The sequence below is a fragment of the Panthera onca genome, chromosome X (assembly GCF_046562875.1).
Source record: "Panthera onca isolate mPanOnc1 chromosome X, mPanOnc1 haplotype 2, whole genome shotgun sequence".
Lineage (NCBI taxonomy): Eukaryota > Metazoa > Chordata > Mammalia > Carnivora > Felidae > Panthera > Panthera onca.
In genome coordinates, this window is record NC_138357.1 from 88,173,451 (window position 1) to 88,192,084 (window position 18,634).

The following is an 18,634-nucleotide window of genomic DNA, read 5'->3' on the forward strand; positions in this document are numbered from 1 at the left end:
GTTCCAGCCACACTGGCACATCTTTCTAGCACATTCTATTTAAGAAATGCATGGATCACAAAGTCAACATGGCCCTTTGGGAATGAACTGGAGTTTTGGATTCCTTCATCTGTAAAGTAGCAATGTTTCCCACCCCACAGGATTGTTGTGAGGGTTGGATGAGACAATACCTTAGTTAAGCATTGGGTGCTGTCAACAAATGATTGCTTTTAAATGGATTTGTGCTTTCACTGTAGTCAGGATCCTACAGGAGCTGACAGGATGGCTTCCACAGCCCACCTCTGCCTGGACTATAAAGGTCATTTGCTCATGTGGCAAACATTATTTGGCACCTACTGTGTGCATACCCTAGGAAAAGTCTGTGGAAAGTTCTCTGGTCCAGGGGAGACGATGGGCACCGATGATACCAGGTGGTTATGGTGGTTTTTGGCTTGTCCAGGGCAGAGGGATGGGGACATATAGACTGAGTGTGTGTGTGTGTGTGTGTGTGTGTGTGTGTGTGTGTGTGTAGGGCCACGGGGTGGGGAGCTAGAGCTTCAGGTGATGTGTCTGTGTGGCAGATCTAGGTTTATCACGATCATCTATGGGTATGTAATTTGTCTGGGTGTGCATGTTCGTGTGCATTTCTCTGGGTCTCTGTGTGTCAGTGTGGTGACTGTGTGTATAGGCGGATATGCGTGCATGTATGCATGCATGCACATGTGTGTTACCCTGGGCTTGTGTATGCCTACAGACCTAGATCGGTGGGTTCTCTGTACGTGCCTCCGTGTGTTTCTTTACTTTTGTGTGTGTCCATATGTTTCCCCACGTTTGTGTCATTCTTGTGTGCCTCCAGGCCCCTGCAAGGGTGTGTACCCCACCCAAGTGTCCAAGTCTGCCTATCTGATGCTGTCGATGCCGCCCCCGCATCCTCTGCCTGCCTAGCTGAGCCTGTATGGATATGGGAAGTTAATCTCCCCCCCACCTCCAAGGTACTGCGTGTGGCCCCCACCCGTCGCGGTGAGGTTATTTCTCTACTTTTGAGTCTCTGCGCGTTCTTCCATTCCCACCTCACCGCCACCCCCCCCCCCCCAACATGACTTGTGTAGTGAACATCAACACTGGAAATTGAGTATCTGCCGAGAATCCTGCGTGTGGCTGAGACTGGGTGCGAAGACCAGAATGAGGCGGGGTGGGGGGTCTTGCCAGGCCACTCACCCCCAATCCTAACAAGTACCTACCCCGCCCCCACTCCCCAAAATTGCGCATCCCCGTTCGGACGAGGGGGAGGGGAAACAGGTTGCGGCGTGGCGCGTGCGCACTGCCGCCTTCAGCACCACGGACAGCTCCTTCGCCCCCGCCTGCCGGCGCGCGCCACCGCCGCCCCAGCACTGAAGGCGCGCTGACGTCACTCGCCGCTCCTTCACAAACTCCCCTTCCTGGTCGCCTTGGTCGCGTCCGCGCCGCCGCTGGCCCAGCTGGACAGCACCATGCGGGGCGCGAGATAGGGGGGTACGGGCGCGACCATCCGCGCTGCGGCGGCGGCGACTCGGCCCTGCCTCAGTCTGCAGCGGGCAACCGAAGAGTCGCGTCGTGCCTGAGAGCGCAGCTGTGCTCCTGGGCCCCGCGCGGTCCGCCCCCGCGGCTCCTGACCAGACTGCTCCTAGGACCCCCTGCCCCGCGCCGCAGCCATGAACTACCTGCGGCGCCGCCTGTCGGACAGCAACTTCATGGCCAATCTGCCAAATGGGTACATGACAGACCTGCAGCGCCCGCAGCCACCCCCGCCGCCGCCTGCTGCCCCCAGCCCCGGAGCCACACCCGGTTCCGCGACTGCCACTGCCGAGAGAGCCTCCGTGTCTGCCCCTGTGGCCTCTCCGGCTGCCCCTAGCCCTGGGTCTTCGGGGGGTGGTGGCTTCTTCTCGTCGCTGTCCAACGCGGTCAAGCAGACCACGGCGGCCGCGGCTGCCACCTTCAGCGAGCAGGTGGGCGGCGGCTCTGGGGGCGCAGGTCGTGGGGGCGCTGCCGCCAGGGTGCTGCTGGTCATCGACGAGCCCCACACCGACTGGTAAGCCACTGCTGCGGACGTCTTCCCGCGGGCCTGGGTCCCCAGATCGTTCCACGATGAGCACTTAATCAAGCGCCGCTTGTGTGCCAGACATCTGGCCCCCTTGCCCAAACCTCCTTCCTTTAAATTATTATGCTGGGCGCTTCCTGTGTGCCCCATCCTTGCCCCCCACCCAGGCCTTCTCGCTCCATACAGGGAGCAGTTATCGGGCGCCTGCTGTGTACCTCCTTCCCAAAAGCCTTGGCTTGAATATATCCTGTGAGCATTCGAGAGCCAAATGTTCCCTGTCCCCCCAACCCTCACCCCAAAGGTCTTGTCCTTTAATGGACCCTGTGAGCATTTATCAAGTACCTGCAGTGTGCCTTATCGGGAGCGCTTCCCCAAAGCCTTTGACTTCCATGAATTTTGTGAACGTACATTGAGAGCTTGCTATGTGTCTTGTCCCCCTCAAACCTTGCCTGAAGGACTTCTCTCTAATAGGTCTTGTGAACATGTATCCAGAGTGTGGTATGTGCCCCACCCCAGCCCTCTCCCCAAAGACCTTTTAAGCTATTCAGTGAACATCGATTGCCTGCTGCGTATCCCATCCCATGGTCTCACGAAAAGTGTTGCCTTTAATGGGCCCTGTGAGCCTTTATTGAATGCCTTCTGTGTGTCCCAACTCCAAGCCCCCTCTCCAAGGGCTTATTTCTCCCAAGGATCTAGGACGCATTTATTAAGTGCCTGATGCATGCCCTATCTCCAAACCCCTTTCTCGAACGTATTTTGCTCAAATGAGTCCCCTAAGCATTTTTAACCTTCTGTGTGTGACTCATCTTCAGACTCTCCCCTAAATCCTTTTCCTACGATGGATCTAGAAGGCATTGATTGAGTGCCTCATTTAGCCTCCATTCTCAGGCTACTTCAAAGACCTTTCCTTTGGTGAACCCACCTAGCATTTATCACCTGCCTGCTGTGTGAGCCTACTCTAAAGCTTTTTTCCTCCAGTATATTCAGCAAGCATTTATTGAGTGCCTACTGTTTACCCCATCCCCAAACCCTTTCCCCAGTGGCTTCAGTCTGCATGTGTTGAACACCTTCTGCATGGCCCAACCTTCTCCATAAAGGCTTACCTCCCATTAATACAGTGATCAGGTATCTAGCACTTGTTGTATGCATCATTTCAATCCTCTTTCCAGAGACCTTTTCTTTTTAATCACTCCTTGGAGCATTTGTGGAGCACCACTGTGTACCTGATTCTGTGCCCTCTCCCCAAAAGCCTTTTATATCACGGATAGAGAATCAACATTACATGGACCAATCTTCTGCATCCCCATTCCCTTCCACAAAAGACTTTTCCTCCAGTGAATCCAATGATTGTATGCCCATCCCAACCCCCGCCCCCGCAAAGACCTTTTCTTTTCATGGATCCAGTGAGCATTTATTTATCCCCTGCCAGGTGCTCGATTCTAATCACCTTCCCCCAGGTGCCTTTTCCTCCAATGGCTCCTGTGAGCATTTATAGAGTGCCATCTGTGTGCTCTATGTTCACACCTTCTTCCCAGAATCTTTTTCTTTTAGTGGATCTGGTGAGCATATGTGCAGTTACTGTTTTGTGGAGGGAGTAGATACCTCTTCCTTACCCTTAGTAGAACCTGTGCCAGTCATAAAGCCTCTAGCTAGAGTTCTTTCTTTTGATAAATCTAGAGCCCGGTTTATAAGGATTACTCTTTTCCCACTCCCCTCGGGGTCCCTAGGATTCCCTCTCCCAATCTCAAGTCCATACCCCCAAAGGGTCTTTCTTCTATTTAAGCCAGTAAACACTTATTGAGTTCCTACTGTATAAGGGCCATTCTCAACATCCCCTTTCCAAGTCTGGAAGTTGCTGCCCCGTCTCAAGAGCTCTCTCTCCAGGGGTCTACTTCAATATAAATTTATTGAGATCACCCCTCCACCCCAGGAGCCTTTACCCAGCAGCCTTTCCCTCTATTCAAAGCCATTTATTCATTCTACAGATATTTATTGCATACTTTCCATGTGTCAGAATGTGGGAGGCATTCATTTAGCATTACTATATACCAGGAAGAACTCTCCTTCAGTGCCATTTCCTTCTAACCCCAACCACCAGCTGTATTCTTTTTGCCTTTTCGTCCATTCAAGCCCACAATTGTTTAATGAGCACTTACTGTATACTAAGAACCCTATATTCAGTGCCTCTTTCCCTCCCCCCCTTGTAGCCCCAATTCGCCCTTCAACAATCTCCATCCTGCCTTTGACACTAGGCAATCCTGAAAGCTCATAATGTGCACCTACTGTATTCTGGCTAGGTCCCTTCCCCCACTTAGTAGCCATCTTCCCACCTGCTCTTCCCCAACCAATTAATCCGAAAAGCATTTATTAATCTCTTACTGTATTCTTTTCAAAAAACCACATCCTCTTTGCTCCATCAATCCATAAAGCAGTTCTTAAACACATGCTCTAATTCCTTCACCAACACCCACTCACACAGAAGCCATCTTCCTGGCTAACTTTGCTCCACTGAAGTCAACAAACCTTAATGGGACCCCTGCTGTATATTGATAACCACCGTCCTTTAGACTTCCCTTCTCCACTCCTACACTCCCAAGAAGGTTCTTTGCCGTGTTTTCCTTCATCCAATTGAACATTTACCAATTGTCTCCTGGATACTGACAAGACCCTCCCCCTTTCCATAATCACGACTCCAACAAGCATTCATTGAGCACCTGCTGAATTCAGTGAAAGGTTCTTCCCTTCTCCTTCTGTGTCTCAGAACACCCCCAGCAGCTGCGCTAGTCTTTTCTTCCAGTCAATCTAGCAAATGTTTATTTAGTGTCTTCTATAGATGGGATGGGATGGACAAAGATCCCGTGTACATCAGGCTCCACGTGGCAAACAGAGACCTCTGCATCACCAACCTGCAGGCATAGCGAGTACCATCCGCACTCCAGCCTGGAATAAAGGAGGAGTTGTGCAAAGTCTGTAATGGATTGTACACTTAGATAGAGTCTGACAACTTTCCCACCAAACCTCACCCCTCTCATTCTCTCCTGGGTCTCAAATCCTCTGTGGCTTAAAGTTGCGAACTCTGAGTTGAGACTCATCTCCTCTTTTTAGAGATAATTTGGTTCAGTGTTTTTTCAAACTGTGGCTCACCTGTTGGCTTGTGACCAGCATTTCATTTTCTTCATGAATCAGTGTAAATGAAAATAGAACATAACAAGAATATGTTACACATTGTAAGTGCAATTATTATTATTTAGTGTAACTGTTACTCCAAGAAATATAATCAGTAATGTATACCATATATTATATGTGACATATACTATATAATACATTTGCTATATAATAGGTTTATAGTATATAATACATATATATATATGTATGTTTTTCTTCATGAAATGGAATAGAATAGAGTAGGAAATATCAGACTCCATTGCACACAGTAAAGGTAATTTACTAAAGCTTTCATTCCAATTATATATGTATATTTATATACTTTCTAGGTACATATACACATAGTATGTGATATGAAATATATTATATGTTATATATTATATAAGCCATACTATATTTGCTGTATAACATATTACAGATGTCATATAATATAAATTACATATATAGGTCAGGTTATTGTGTATCTATGTATATAGTGGGTTATATAAACTATATCTCTTACTGTGGCTTCTTTTCTTAGACTTCCCTGGAAGCAGGCCCTGAGACTCTGAGGTTTGTGTGCAGTCTTCTTGGGGAGAGCTCTTGGGAACAACACCTGTTGCAGGGGAGGAGTGAGGGAACAGGATTTAGCAGAAGGAAAGGTTGAGCGATGATGCAGCCACAACAGAAGCCTCAGCCAGTCCTCTGGGGGAGCTCTGCAGCTAGAATGACCCTTCAGAGTTACCCCAATTGGGGCGGGGTATCCAGGCTTTTGTATTCTTACATCAGTCAACCATTAGCCACAGGCTGCCCCCTGGAAGGAGGCATAATCATGGGGAAGGCAAATCCCTCCTGCGGAGGCCAACTCCCAGTGAGGGACAGCACTGGGGGCCATCAGTAGCACATATTCCCAGAAGCCTGGAGAGAGATGAGTAGGCCTGAAGGTGCAGGTGGGAGGCGTGAGGTTCTGGGGGGAGCACAGAGTCTACTCCTTGCACTGCTCAGATTCACTTGCTTCTTAGAGTAAGTTTACCCTGTCTGGGAACAGCATTGCAGCCTGGGAACAGGACTGTAATTGGTCTTGTTTCCTGGGGGAAGCTTGAAAGAACACGGTTAGTGGGATGAACGACAGCCCCCACTGCTGCACGTGATAAAAGTGGCATAAATAAATGATATGCATTGGTCTCCTTCTTCTGCGACACATTCTAGGTTCCCCTCACCCCAAGCTAGCACCCCTCTTGGTCTCAGTGGCTTACCCGATGAGTGATTCATCCCTTCATCCTCGAGGGATCCCTGAGCCCTTGGTCCCCATGCCCTTCCAAGGCTGTGGCTGCTGTACTTGTTCATTTGCCATCAAAGTCATACAAGGAGTACCAACAGATGCCTAAGTGGATCACCTGGGTGCCATGCATATTCCTCCCTGCCCCCACTGTGCAATAGCAGCCCTACCTCCTCCTGATGTTCAAGGTCATGTACCCCTGCGAAGACAGTGATACATTCCTCTTCATATCCGTTTGGCATGTGAAACCTGAAGTGTCCAGGTGGCATCCATAGCTTAGAATGTAATAGAATTCTTGCCGTGTCCCCTGGTAGCATGTTACCCCTTGGAGAACCAGGACCTCTAACCTTGCAGAGCCTTGAGGGAACAGGAAGCACACATTCCAAAAGTGGATCACTGGGACTGATGGTAAGCTGGGCCTCTCCTACTTTCACCTCTGAGTTCCCGGACCCGCCTATTCTACCCATTGGGAACACAGCACAAACGATGGGTTGTCGATTTCGGGTGTTTTAGAGGATGGTGCCCCATTCTTTCATGGTATCATTTCCAAGCTAGGATCTTAGCAGTGGCCGCAACAAGTTGTTTCAGGCCAGCACCTTCCAGGTGGTGTGGTATATAACGTCATTAGTTGATTCCACGGTCATGGGCCCATTTGGCACCTTTTTTGCTGTAAAGTGTGCCCTTCGGTTTGATGCAGTGTTACGAGAGATCTCATACTGGTGAATCAAACGTTGTGTAAGTCCTTGGACAGGGATACTGGCTATGGTCCTGCCGTCAGGAAAGGCAAACCCACATATAGAATATTCCAGTCCAAATGAATCATTAGTCTTTCCAGGGTGGAAGGCGCCCGAAGTAGTCGGCTGGCCTCAATGTGGCCAGTTGGTCTTCTTAAGGGAAGGCACCATGTCAGGGACTCAGTGGTGGTCTCTGTTGCTGGAAGATTGGACCCTCGGCAATAGCGCGGTAGGCCCCACTTATAGCCTCTATCTCTGCTAATGTTGCTACTTCATTCATGTGCCCATCTGCTAGCACTGCGGTGGCTGATTTGAGAGGCTGGCTGACATCATCTGGCTGACTCATTCTGTCTACCTGGTGGTTCAGTGCCACTTCCATTGTGGATGCCGTCTGGTGGGTGTTAACACACAATGCAAAGATCTTCACTCCTCACTTTTTGCCCCCTCCCATGTCCACCCCCATGTGTCCACCCACGTTTCTGTGTCCCAGACTTCTTTGTCCTGATCTTTTTTTTTTTCAGTTTTTATTTAAATTACTTTCAGGTCTACAACGTAGTGATTCAATACTTCCATACATCACCCAGTGCTCATCACCTATTTCACCCATCCCCCCACCCACCTCCCTTCTGATAACCATCAGTTTGTTCTCTATAATTAAGAGTCTGTTTCTTGGTTTGCCTCTCTCTCTCTCTCTCTCTCTCTCTCTCTCTCTCCCCCCCCCCTTTTCTTCCCTCTGCTCCTTTGTTTTGTTTCCTAAACTCCACAGTATGAGTGAAATCACATATTTGTCTTTCTCTGATGGACTTATTTCACTTGGCTTGATACTCCTTGTCCTGATCTTCTAATATTTTTCCTTCAAGGCCTCTGATCAGCCAAGCCATCCTCCAGTGCCCATCAGCGAATATATATTCTAATCTTGGCCCACTTCTCTTTCCCTGTTAAGTAGACTACCGGGCGCACAGCCCAAAGCTCTGCCCACTGGGAGCTCTGCCACTGTCTTTCAGGACCACTCTTGAGTGGGGCTGTAGTACAGCCGCTGTCCGTTTTGGGCTTCTCCCCACATACCAAGCCAGTCCGCCCGTGAACCAAGCTTAGGCTTTTTCTTCCTTCCTTCATCAGCTGGTCGTAAGGGGTTCCCTTGTGAGCTGAGGGAGGCGCTAGATTACCTGCTCAGTCCTGCCTGAGCTTGATCCCAACTGCTGGATCCACCTGACTTAATTACTTGGTGGGCCTGGCAAGACCCAGCCCTTAATGAGCACCTGGGTGCATAATCACCTGGTACCCCATAGTCAAGCATTCTGTCTCTACCAGGGCCCAGTACCGCACCCGGAATCGTTTCTCAAAAGTCACGTAATTCTGTGCTGCAGATGGCATGGCCTTGCTCCAGAACCCCAGGGGCCTCCCACTCAAACTTCCCAGAAGCTCCACACTGCATCTTTTCCCACCACCGACACCTCCAGTATGGTAGGATCTGCCAGATCATGTGGCCTAAGTGGAAGGACTGCTGGCACCTCAGCCTGGACCTGCCGCACAGCCCTTTCGGCTCCAGCCCCCATTCAAGGGAGGCAACCTTATGCTGCATCTGAAAAATGAATCAGAGCAGTATTTACAGGTGTGGGATATGCTGCCTCTAGAACCTGAAGAGACCTACTAAGTGTTGTGCTTTTTTTCCTTATGGTGGGAGGTGCAAGATGCAATGTTCGCCCCATCATTTGGAGGGGCTGTCCTGGCAGGCCTTGGACCACTGTGTCCCTAAAAGTTTTACTAAGGTGGCAGGCCCCTGGGTCTTTGTAGGGTTTATCCCCTACCCTCTGGAGTGCCTGTGTCTTGGCAAGACAGGGTGCTAATCATGCCTTGCTCATCTTGCCAAATAAATATGATGTAATTGATAGAGTAGTCCAGTATGATATTCTGTGGGATGTCCAGACGGTCCAGTCCCTCTGGACTATATGATGATGCAGGATGAGAAAGGTAGCAGAGCCCTATGGCGAGGCCATAAACAAATATTGCTGTCAGTCCCATGTGAATGCGAAATGTTTCTGATCCTCTTTTCTGATCAGAATAGAAAAGAGTGCATTCACTAAGTCAGTGGCCACCTGCCGCACTAGGACTAGTTTGCACCATCACCCTTAGGATAGATATAATATTATCTTTGGTTTGCTGATTTGATCAGGGGAGGTGTGTGTAGTTTCAGAGGCATCCATTTGGACTTCCCCACCACAATAACTCTTACCCCACAAGCCAAGGAACCCATGAAGGGGTTCCAACAACTACAGACATGTCCATTTTATTTTATTTTTTTTAATGTTTGTTTACTTATTTTGGGGGAGAGAGAGAGAGAGTGAGAAAAGAGGGGGGACAGGCAAAGAGAGGGAGAGAGACAGAGAATCCCAAGCAGGCTCCGCACTGCCAGTGCAGAGCCCGATGCGGGGCTCGATTTCACAAACCGTGAGATCATGACCTGAGCCAATATCAAAAGAGGTGGATGCTTAACCACATGAGCCACCCAGGAGCCCCCAAGACTGTCCATTTTAATTATGCATTTGTGAAGCGAAGAAGTGACCACTGGATGGACCTGTGGACCCAGCGGACCCACTGTGAGCAGAACCTGAGACAGGTCCTCATTTATTACCTTAACGCTACCGTGCTTCTCAGCATGGGTCGTGCTACTCTCACTAGCATATTCCTTATTGATTTTTTAAGTTGGGTATATCCTCTGGGCCCTCCCATAGAACATAGTCAGTGGATGAGTTTTCTAGACTTACATAGTATATCTTCTCTAACATGTCTGCTTCTTTGAATCCTTTGATCCTTTCCTCCACAATCCTCCATGGAAGATTTGGCATTTCTGCGTCACTTGGTGTGGACCATTGTTCTCTCCAGCCTTCCACAAGTCATCCAACAGTGTATCAGCAGCATCTCCTAGAGTCCTTGCCGGTCCTTTTAAGGACACAGTGGTCCTTTTAAGTTGTCCAACTTCATGTTCCACCTCTTTGGTCCATTGTCCTTACGACCCAGTGTCATGCACTTTTACTCCTGCCAACACATATTGGCCAGATTTTTCAGCCTCTAAGTATTATTTCTTTCCTTCCTTTGCAAGCTTATAACTTCTCCATTCGGATGTGCTAGGACTTGACCCTGCTTATTGATCTGGTTGATAAGAGGGGGAGGGGGTAGATTCTGAAAAGGGCAAGCTTTGTTTCATAAGGGACCTGCTTCATTTGAGGTCTCTGTATTATCTTCAAGTAGAAGGAAGGTTTATATTCTAACAAGGAGGAATGGGCTACTTCTGCAGGCCCAGTGGGTTCAGGTGAATCAATAAGTTCAAGGTGTTACATGCGTCTTCCCAGATAGCCCCACCTCAAGTTTCAGGGCTTCACTCTTGTCCCATTAGGACCCTGAACGTGGTATAGGAGGTGTCCTGGGCCTGAGAATTCAACCTTTTCTGAAGTTCTGCTACACTTATGATTATGTCCAAAGCCTGGTCTTCCCCTCTGTCTGCCCTCTAGTTGCAGAAGATTAGGGTCCCTTTAAATGTAGCCAAGGGGATCCTCGGGCTTTCACATTGTGCTTTGAATCAGTGATTATTCACCCTGAACATGTCAGATCTTTCTTCAGCCGATCAATGGTGTTTAGCAAATCATCACCCCAGCCTGGTTACCATCTCCCTCGCACCTCTCAAGTACCAGGGATATTTCACCAACTGATAACATCCCCCTCCCCCAGTACCTCATTACAGTTCACCACCAGTAAAAGTCACTGCTACCCCCAAAGCCCAGGGGCCCACACTCATGAGAATAAACCCCACGCTGCATCTTTTCCCATTACTGACACCTCTGGCATCATGGGATCCGCCCGATCATATGGTTCAAGTGGCATCCTGCTTGCACCACAGCCCAGACCTGCTGCAGAGTCCTTTCTGTAGTTTCACATCTCTGGCCCACAGTCTTAGGTTGTGTTCTCTGGAAAGAGATTTCGAGGCAGGTATTTATATGCAGGAGGCTTACTGGGGAGTGCCTTTGGAAGCAATACCTGTGAGGAGGCAGGGTTGGGCAGAAGGAGAAGCTGGTACACAATACAGCTGCATCAGAGGCCTCAGCTGATCCTAGGGGGACCTCTGGGGCTGGGATGGTCTTTCAGAGTCAGCCTCTGCTGAGGCAAAGAGGCCAGCCTTTGTACTCACTCATAAACCAGATATAAGACACGGGCTGCCTGAAGTAGGTGTAACCTTGGCCAAGGCCAAGTTCACTATGACAGAAGCCAGTTCTCAGTGGGACATAGCCATAAGCTGTTAGCAGCTGACATCCAGGGTGCATTGGCCCTGAAGAGGAGATCTGAGCAGAGTGCCACAGTATTCACTATGCTTATGGTCAAAACAAAGTTTGAAAGACAGTGATATAGTCTACACTCATCATTATTTTATAAATGAAAAATGTGCAGGTCTCAGAGAAATTCTCTTCCAACACTTGCGAGGGGACAGTGTCAGTAATGGAGTGTGTGTGCGTGCGTGTGTGTGCGAGAGAGAGACAGAGGGAGAGAGAGGTTGGGAGGGAGGGAGAGGGAGAGGAGAAAACGGCCGTGCTTGGGGTCTTTGGGGTATGTCAGTGAAGTCACTAGGGCCTGCTTGTGCTGTGCGTCAGAGACCCTGAATGTGTGCACATAGGTAACCCCGAAAGTGGCTCCTTTCCTCATCTGTCTTGTATGACTGGAGATGAGCTTCCATGGGCAGAGAAGCCTGTCAAGCAGGAATCCTGGGCCTGGGCGAGGACGCCACTGGAAATCAAGCACAGCTGAGGTTGGGCCCAGGGACAGTGACATGGCAGTTCATGATCCCTCTACTGCTGCTCCCCTCTTCCCTCCTATGGCTTCCCCTTGTCCTCAGCTGCATCCCTCCCCACCCCCATCATTGCTGGCTCTGGCTTCTTAGAACCACCGCCAGCCTGCACCCTCAATCTGCTCCTCCTTTTTTGTATAGCTGCCCCCCACCGTTGCGTCCCTCATAGCACACAGCCACACGTGGCAAATGTGCCCCTCCGCAGCAAAGGGCCAGAGAGCAGAGAGATGCTTCAGGCCACACGAGCAGACACAGGCGCTGAGACATAGCCCGGCACACTTCATGTATTATGCATTCTCTAAGGGTTTTTTTTTGCCATTTACGAACCTCCGTGCAAGTTCCAAGTGTGTTACAGCTTACAAAGCACTCCTCATTTTGCAAAACTTTTCTCAAAAACACTTACGGTAGCAATGTGATGAGCAGACCATACTCTGAGGAGGGCCTGCCTGTCACTTGCAGTTTAAGGACTTATTTTTACAGTTCGCCTCGTCCTTTGACACTGACATACCTCCGTGAGGATTACCACACGCTTTATCGTTCATAAAGCGCTGTTGAGCTTTTCAAAGTGTTTCAACAATCGTGAAGCACGTTATGGTTTCTCTAGTAGCACTGGAGGGGTAAAAGGGTCAAAGGACTGGCCTGGGTTTTGTCTTCCTGAGACTGACGGATGTGCTCTGCTTTTCCTCTCCAGGGCAAAATACTTCAAAGGGAAAAAGATCCATGGAGAAATTGACATTAAAGTAGAACAGGTTAGTTGGGGCGGATGGAGCTGGGGGTCAGCTGTAGATTGAAAACTGGATGGTCATTTTCATGTGACGTGGCTGAATCACCATTTTTTTTCTCTTTCCTAGGCTGAATTCTCTGATCTCAACCTCGTGGCTCACGCCAATGGTGGATTCTCTGTGGACATGGAAGTTCTTCGGAATGGGGTGAAGGTCGTGCGGTAAGTATAGAAAGGTTAATTTGGAGTTATGGGAGAAGAATAAGAACTCCCTTAGAGCTGAGGGAGAAGCCCCCACCTCCCCACCCATTTTTCTGTGAGCAAGAACTTAGCTATATTACAGTAGCCAAGATACGGAAACAACTTAAGTGCCCATTAGTGAATGAATGGATAAAGAAGATGTGGTCTGCATATACTATGAAATATTACTTACCCATGAGAAAGAAGGAAATCTTGCCATTTCAACAACATGAATGGACCTCGGGGGCATTATGCTAAGTGAGATTAATCAGACAGAGAAAGACAAATACTGTATGATTACCTGTTGTCTGTGTAATCTAAAAAAGCCAAACTCTTAAAAACAGGGAGTAAAGTAGTGGTTACCAGAGGCTGAGTGGGGGTAGAATAGGAGAGCTTTTTAAGGCTAGAAACTTGCAACTGGTAGATAATTAAGCCCTGGCGATATAGTGCACAGTACAGTGAATAAAGATAACAATACTGTATCAAAATTATCAAAGTTACTAAGAAACTAGATCTTAATTATTCCCACCACAAAAAGGAAATGATAATTGTGTGACATGATGGAAGTGCTAAATAGCCCTACAATGGAAACCATATTACAATATATAAGCGTGTTGGGGCACCTGGGTGGCTCAGTTGGTTGAACGTCCAACTCCAGCTCAGGTCATGATCTCACAGCTGGTGGGTTCGAGCCCCGCATCAGGCTCTGTGCTGACAGCTTGGAGCATGGAGCCTGCTTCAGATTCTGTGTCTCCCCCCTCTCTCTTTCTGCCCTTCCCTGCTTGTGTTCTGTCTCTGTCTCTCAAAAATAAACATAAATATATAAATAAACATATATGTGTGTGTGTGTATATACATATATATATGTATATATATATATATATATATATATATATATATATATATATATACAGTGTGTGTGTGTGTGTGTGAAACCTGTTTTATGCCTTAAACTTATACAATGTTATATGTCAATTAAAAAAATTAGGTACAGCATGTGGGAAGATAACTTCTCTTCTGCAGAGCCAAGGATCCTAGCAGACCACAAGCCAAACGTTTTAGTTATTAAATCAGCAAATATTTCTCTTTCTTTCTTGAGGTTTATTTAGTTTTGAGAGAGGGAGAGAGAGCATGCGAGTTAGGGAGAGAGGGGATCAGAAGAAGGTTCTGTGCCGATAGCAGAGAGCCCGAGGTGGGGCTCAAACCCACAAACTGAGATCATGACGTGAGCTGAAATCGGACACTTAACCAACTGAGCCACCCAGGCGCCCCTAAATCAGCAAATATTCCTTGAGCATGTACAGATCCCAAAAAAAGCCCCCCCCCCGAAACCCTCTGCCCTCAGGAAGCTTATATTCGACTGTGGGATACGTACAATAGACAAATAAGAAAACGTAAAGGTGGGGAGCACCTGGTGGCTCAGTCGGTTGAGCTTCCAACTCCAGCTCAGCTCACAATCTTGCAGTTCGCAAGCTCTAGGACCGCATCTATGCTGACGGCTTTGGATCCTCTGTCCCCCTCTCTCTGCCCCTTCCCTGCTTGCGCGCGCATGCTCTCTCTTAAAAATAAACAAACATGAAAATAAAAGAAAATGTAAAGGTGCTAAGAAAAAATATATAGCAGCAAAGGGATTGTTGGATGACAGAGGGGCTCTGCAATTTGGATAAGGCAGACCAATATTGTGAGAGACATTTGAGGAAAGACCCAAAGGAAGTGAAGGAGAGCTATGTGGGCGTATCTAGCGGGGAAATGTTTCAGGCAGAGGGAACAGCCAGTGTAGGGGCCCTGAGGCTGGAATTTATTCTGGGCAACATCCTTTGAAGACAGCTAATAGTCTGAGAGATTGTGACCAGGGAGCTGTCAGAGCTGAGTGGGTAGGCTGCTAGGTGACCTTGGCAAGGAGAGGAGCAGGTAGGAAAGGCTTAACGGGGGGGTCGCCAGATGGGGAAAGGGCAGAAAGGGTGTCTGTGCCAGAGAAAACAGCTTGTGCATGTGTGCTGGGGTGAGAAGGCACTTTTCCTTGCCATTTCTAGGAGCTGTGGAGATTTAGAAAGTTGGTTTTTGTTCTGAGGGTGATGGGGAGCTCTTGGGGGTACCCTGGACACTTCTACCCCTGCCACCCCAGGTCTCTGAAGCCGGACTTTGTGCTGATCCGCCAGCACGCCTTCAGCATGGCTCGGAACGGAGACTACCGCAGTTTGGTCATTGGGCTGCAGTACGCTGGAATCCCCAGCGTTAACTCTTTGCATTCTGTCTACAACTTCTGTGACAAGCCCTGGGTGGTAAGTGACAGATAGGGTGCTACTGGCAGAGGGACTGCCTCATGCATGCGTGCACGCAGGAGCTCAAAACCACCATGCGCTGGGGGTGCTGAGAAAGTTGGGAAGCTTGGAATCCCAGCTTGGCGACTGTCCAGGTGAAAGGTTTGCTGACCCATCTCTCCTGACTCTCTCATAGTTCGCCCAGATGGTTCGACTGCACAAGAAACTGGGGACAGAGGAATTCCCTCTAATCGATCAGACCTTCTACCCCAATCACAAGGAGATGGTGAGTCTGGGGGAGTAGGATGGGCTGGAGGGAGAAGCGTCATGTTACCAATGGCGTGCTGGCAGCCAGTGCGGCCAGTGTGTGCATGTGGAGAGTGAAGTTGCTTCGCAACAGGATTTATTAATACCACGAATTTACTTATGTGCTTACAAGGGCTATTTACATCATTGATCCTGTTACTTATAGTATCTCTTATCGCCAGTATTAAACATTGACTTCTAATGTAAATGGACAGATCTACTGCAATGAATCAGATTCTACTACGTATAGAAAGCAAGTCATTGTTACTAATATTGTCAAATGTGCTTCCTGATAGAAATGTGACCAATGTTCCAGATTAGGAGCGGCAATCAAATTATCAGTGGCATTGTTACAAATTAAATTGTTTACAAAGACCCGGGTGCCTGGTTGGCGCAGCCGGTTAAGTGTCCCACTTGGGCTCAGGTCATGATCTCACGGTTTGTGGTTCGTGAGTTCGAGCCCCGCGTCGGGCCCTGTGCTGACAGCTCGGGGCCTGGAGCCTGCTTCGGATTCTGTGTCTCCCTCACTCTCTGCCCCTCCCCTGCTCACATGCAGTCTCTCTCCCTCTCTCTCAAAAATAAATAAACATTTAAAAAACTACTACTTAAATTGTTTGCAAATAGCAATTGAATTGTTGGTTACTATTATCATAAAATATAATCATTAATATTACAACTCACTACAAATTATTGTTATTGATGTAAATTCTGAGTACCAATGTTATGAATCAAATTATAGTTCTTAATGGAAATTGAATAATCATTACTGTGTCATCAGAGATTATAACTATTATTATAAATTATTGTCATATTAGAAGTTATGCTCTAATATAAATTATAAGTCTCTGTTTTGACTTATATTATACTTCATAGAAATTACATTATCATTAATAATATCAAATATTATAACTAATATTACAGTTTATTACCAGTGTTACAAATTAAGATTTTCATGTGAGAAATTAAACCATTAGTATGTTGTAAAATATTATTATAAATTATTGCCAATATTACACATTAAGATTACTAATAGAAATTACAAGTAACTATCTGATAGTTTCTAATAGAAATCATCATTAATATGGTTAACACTCCAGTTTATATTAGGAATATTTACTGATATTAAAGTAACAATTACTAATATAAATTGTGAGTGCCACAGTTATGGATCAGATTTTCATCACACATAGAAATTGAATCACCATTACTGATGCCATCAAATTTTACAACGAATTTTGCAAACTTTTAGCAGCATTATAAATTATGTTTGCTTATGCAAATAATTATCACCACTTTTGTGAATTAAATTTACAGTTAAATATCAATATTGACCCAACATTGGTTAAATAACCAACTTGGCTAAATAAACATTGGATTTACTATTTAAAATTCTTATTGGTATTACAAATTATGGTTACTGATATAAGTTAACAGTGTTATGAATTAAGTTTACTTACAGATGAAAATCAAATCATTAGTTGTCAGGAAACTCAATTTGTTTGTCATTATTATTATTCCACATTCTTTGAGAGACAGGATAGCTGACTGTGGGTGAGAGCATGGAGTCTAGCCAGAATTTCTATATTGGAATCCTAGATCTACAACTTACTAGCTTCCTAACATAGGAAATATTACTTAATGCTCTGTGCCTCAGTTTACCCATCTGCAAAATGTGGGTAATAATAGTTCCTGCCTCACAGAGTTGGCGTGAGAATTAAAATCGTTAGAACAGTGCATCTGGGGGCACTTGGGTGGCTGTCGGTTAAGCACTCGACTTCGGCTCAGGTCATGATCTTGTGGTCCAGGAGTTCAAACCCCACTGCCTGCTGAAGCCTGCTTCGGATTCTGTGTCTCCCTCTCTCTCTGCCCTTCCCCTGCTCACACTCTGTCCCTCTCCCTCTCTCTCTCTCAAAAATAAATAAACGTTAAAAAATTTTTTTAAAAGAACAGTGCATCTGGTATATATTAACTGCTACCTAAGTGTTGACAAAGTTCCCTCCTATTCTTAGTTTGTTGAGTGTTTTTATCATGAAACGATGTTGAACTTTCTCAAATGTCTTTTCTCTATTTATTGATATGATCATGTAGGGTTTTTTTCCCCTTTATTCTATGAATATGGTGTATTACATGACTAGAGTTCCGTGCAAGTTGAGCCACATTTGCATACCTGGACCAAATCTCACTTGGTCTGGTGTATAATCCTTTTTAGGATTCAGTTTGTTAGTATGTTATTGAGAATTATGATATCTGTAATCATAAAGGATATTGATCCGTAGTTTTCTTATGACATCTTTGTCTGGTTTGGGCATCAGGGTAATAGTAGCCTCACAGAATGAGATGGACAGTGTTCCCTTCTCTTCTATTTTGGGGAAGAGCTGTGAAAGATTGGTGTTAATTCTTTCTAAATATTTGTAGAATGCACCGGTGAAGACATCTAGTCCTGGGCATTTCTTTGTAGGCAGTTTCTTTATTACTCATTCAATCTCTTCATTTCTTATAGCATTATTCAGATTTTTCAGTTCCTCTTTAGTTTTGGTAGTTTGTGCCTTTCTAGGAATTTGTCCTCTTCATCTAGATTTTCTAATTTGTTGGCATATAATTATTCATAGTACTCTCTTCAAATTATTTTCATTTCTGTAAGGTTAGTAGTTATGTCCCTCTTTCATTCCTTATTTTTTTTTAAGTTTATTTAGTTATTTTGAGGAGTGGGGAGGGGCAGAGAGAGAGAGAGAGGGAGAGAGAGAATCCCAAGCAGGCTCCACACTGTCAGCACAGAGCATGATGTGGGGCTCAATCCCACGAACCATGAGATCATGCCCTGAGCCGACATCCAGAGTTGGATACTTAACCAGCTGAGCTACCCAGGAGGCGCCCCTCATTCCTTATTTAATAGTTTTCTCTCTTGTCCTTCTTAATCTAAAGGTTTGTCAGTTTTGTTGATCTTTTCAAAGAATCAGATTTTGGTTTCTGTATGGTTTTTCTATTCTCTATTTCAACTTATTTCCACTGTAATCTTTATTATTTATTTTTTATTGAAGTATAATTAACATAATGTTATA

General features: G+C 46.6%; 1 protein-coding gene across 2 annotated transcripts in view; it reads left to right on the plus strand.

Annotated features, from left to right (window-relative positions):
• The first annotated feature begins 1,479 nt into the window (after positions 1–1,479).
• SYN1 (synapsin I) overlaps positions 1,480–18,634 on the plus strand; it is a 51,105-nt gene continuing 33,950 nt past the window's right edge. The window contains exons 1-5 of one of the 2 annotated variants that reach the window (XM_081793191.1): positions 1,480–2,047; positions 12,739–12,796; positions 12,899–12,990; positions 15,134–15,290; positions 15,466–15,555. In XM_081793191.1, the coding sequence (XP_081649317.1) occupies positions 1,671–2,047; positions 12,739–12,796; positions 12,899–12,990; positions 15,134–15,290; positions 15,466–15,555 (774 nt within the window). In that variant the 5' untranslated portion in view covers positions 1,480–1,670. The remainder of the gene's footprint in view (positions 2,048–12,738; positions 12,797–12,898; positions 12,991–15,133; positions 15,291–15,465; positions 15,556–18,634) is intronic. The other variant, XM_081793192.1, reaches the window with a different exon arrangement.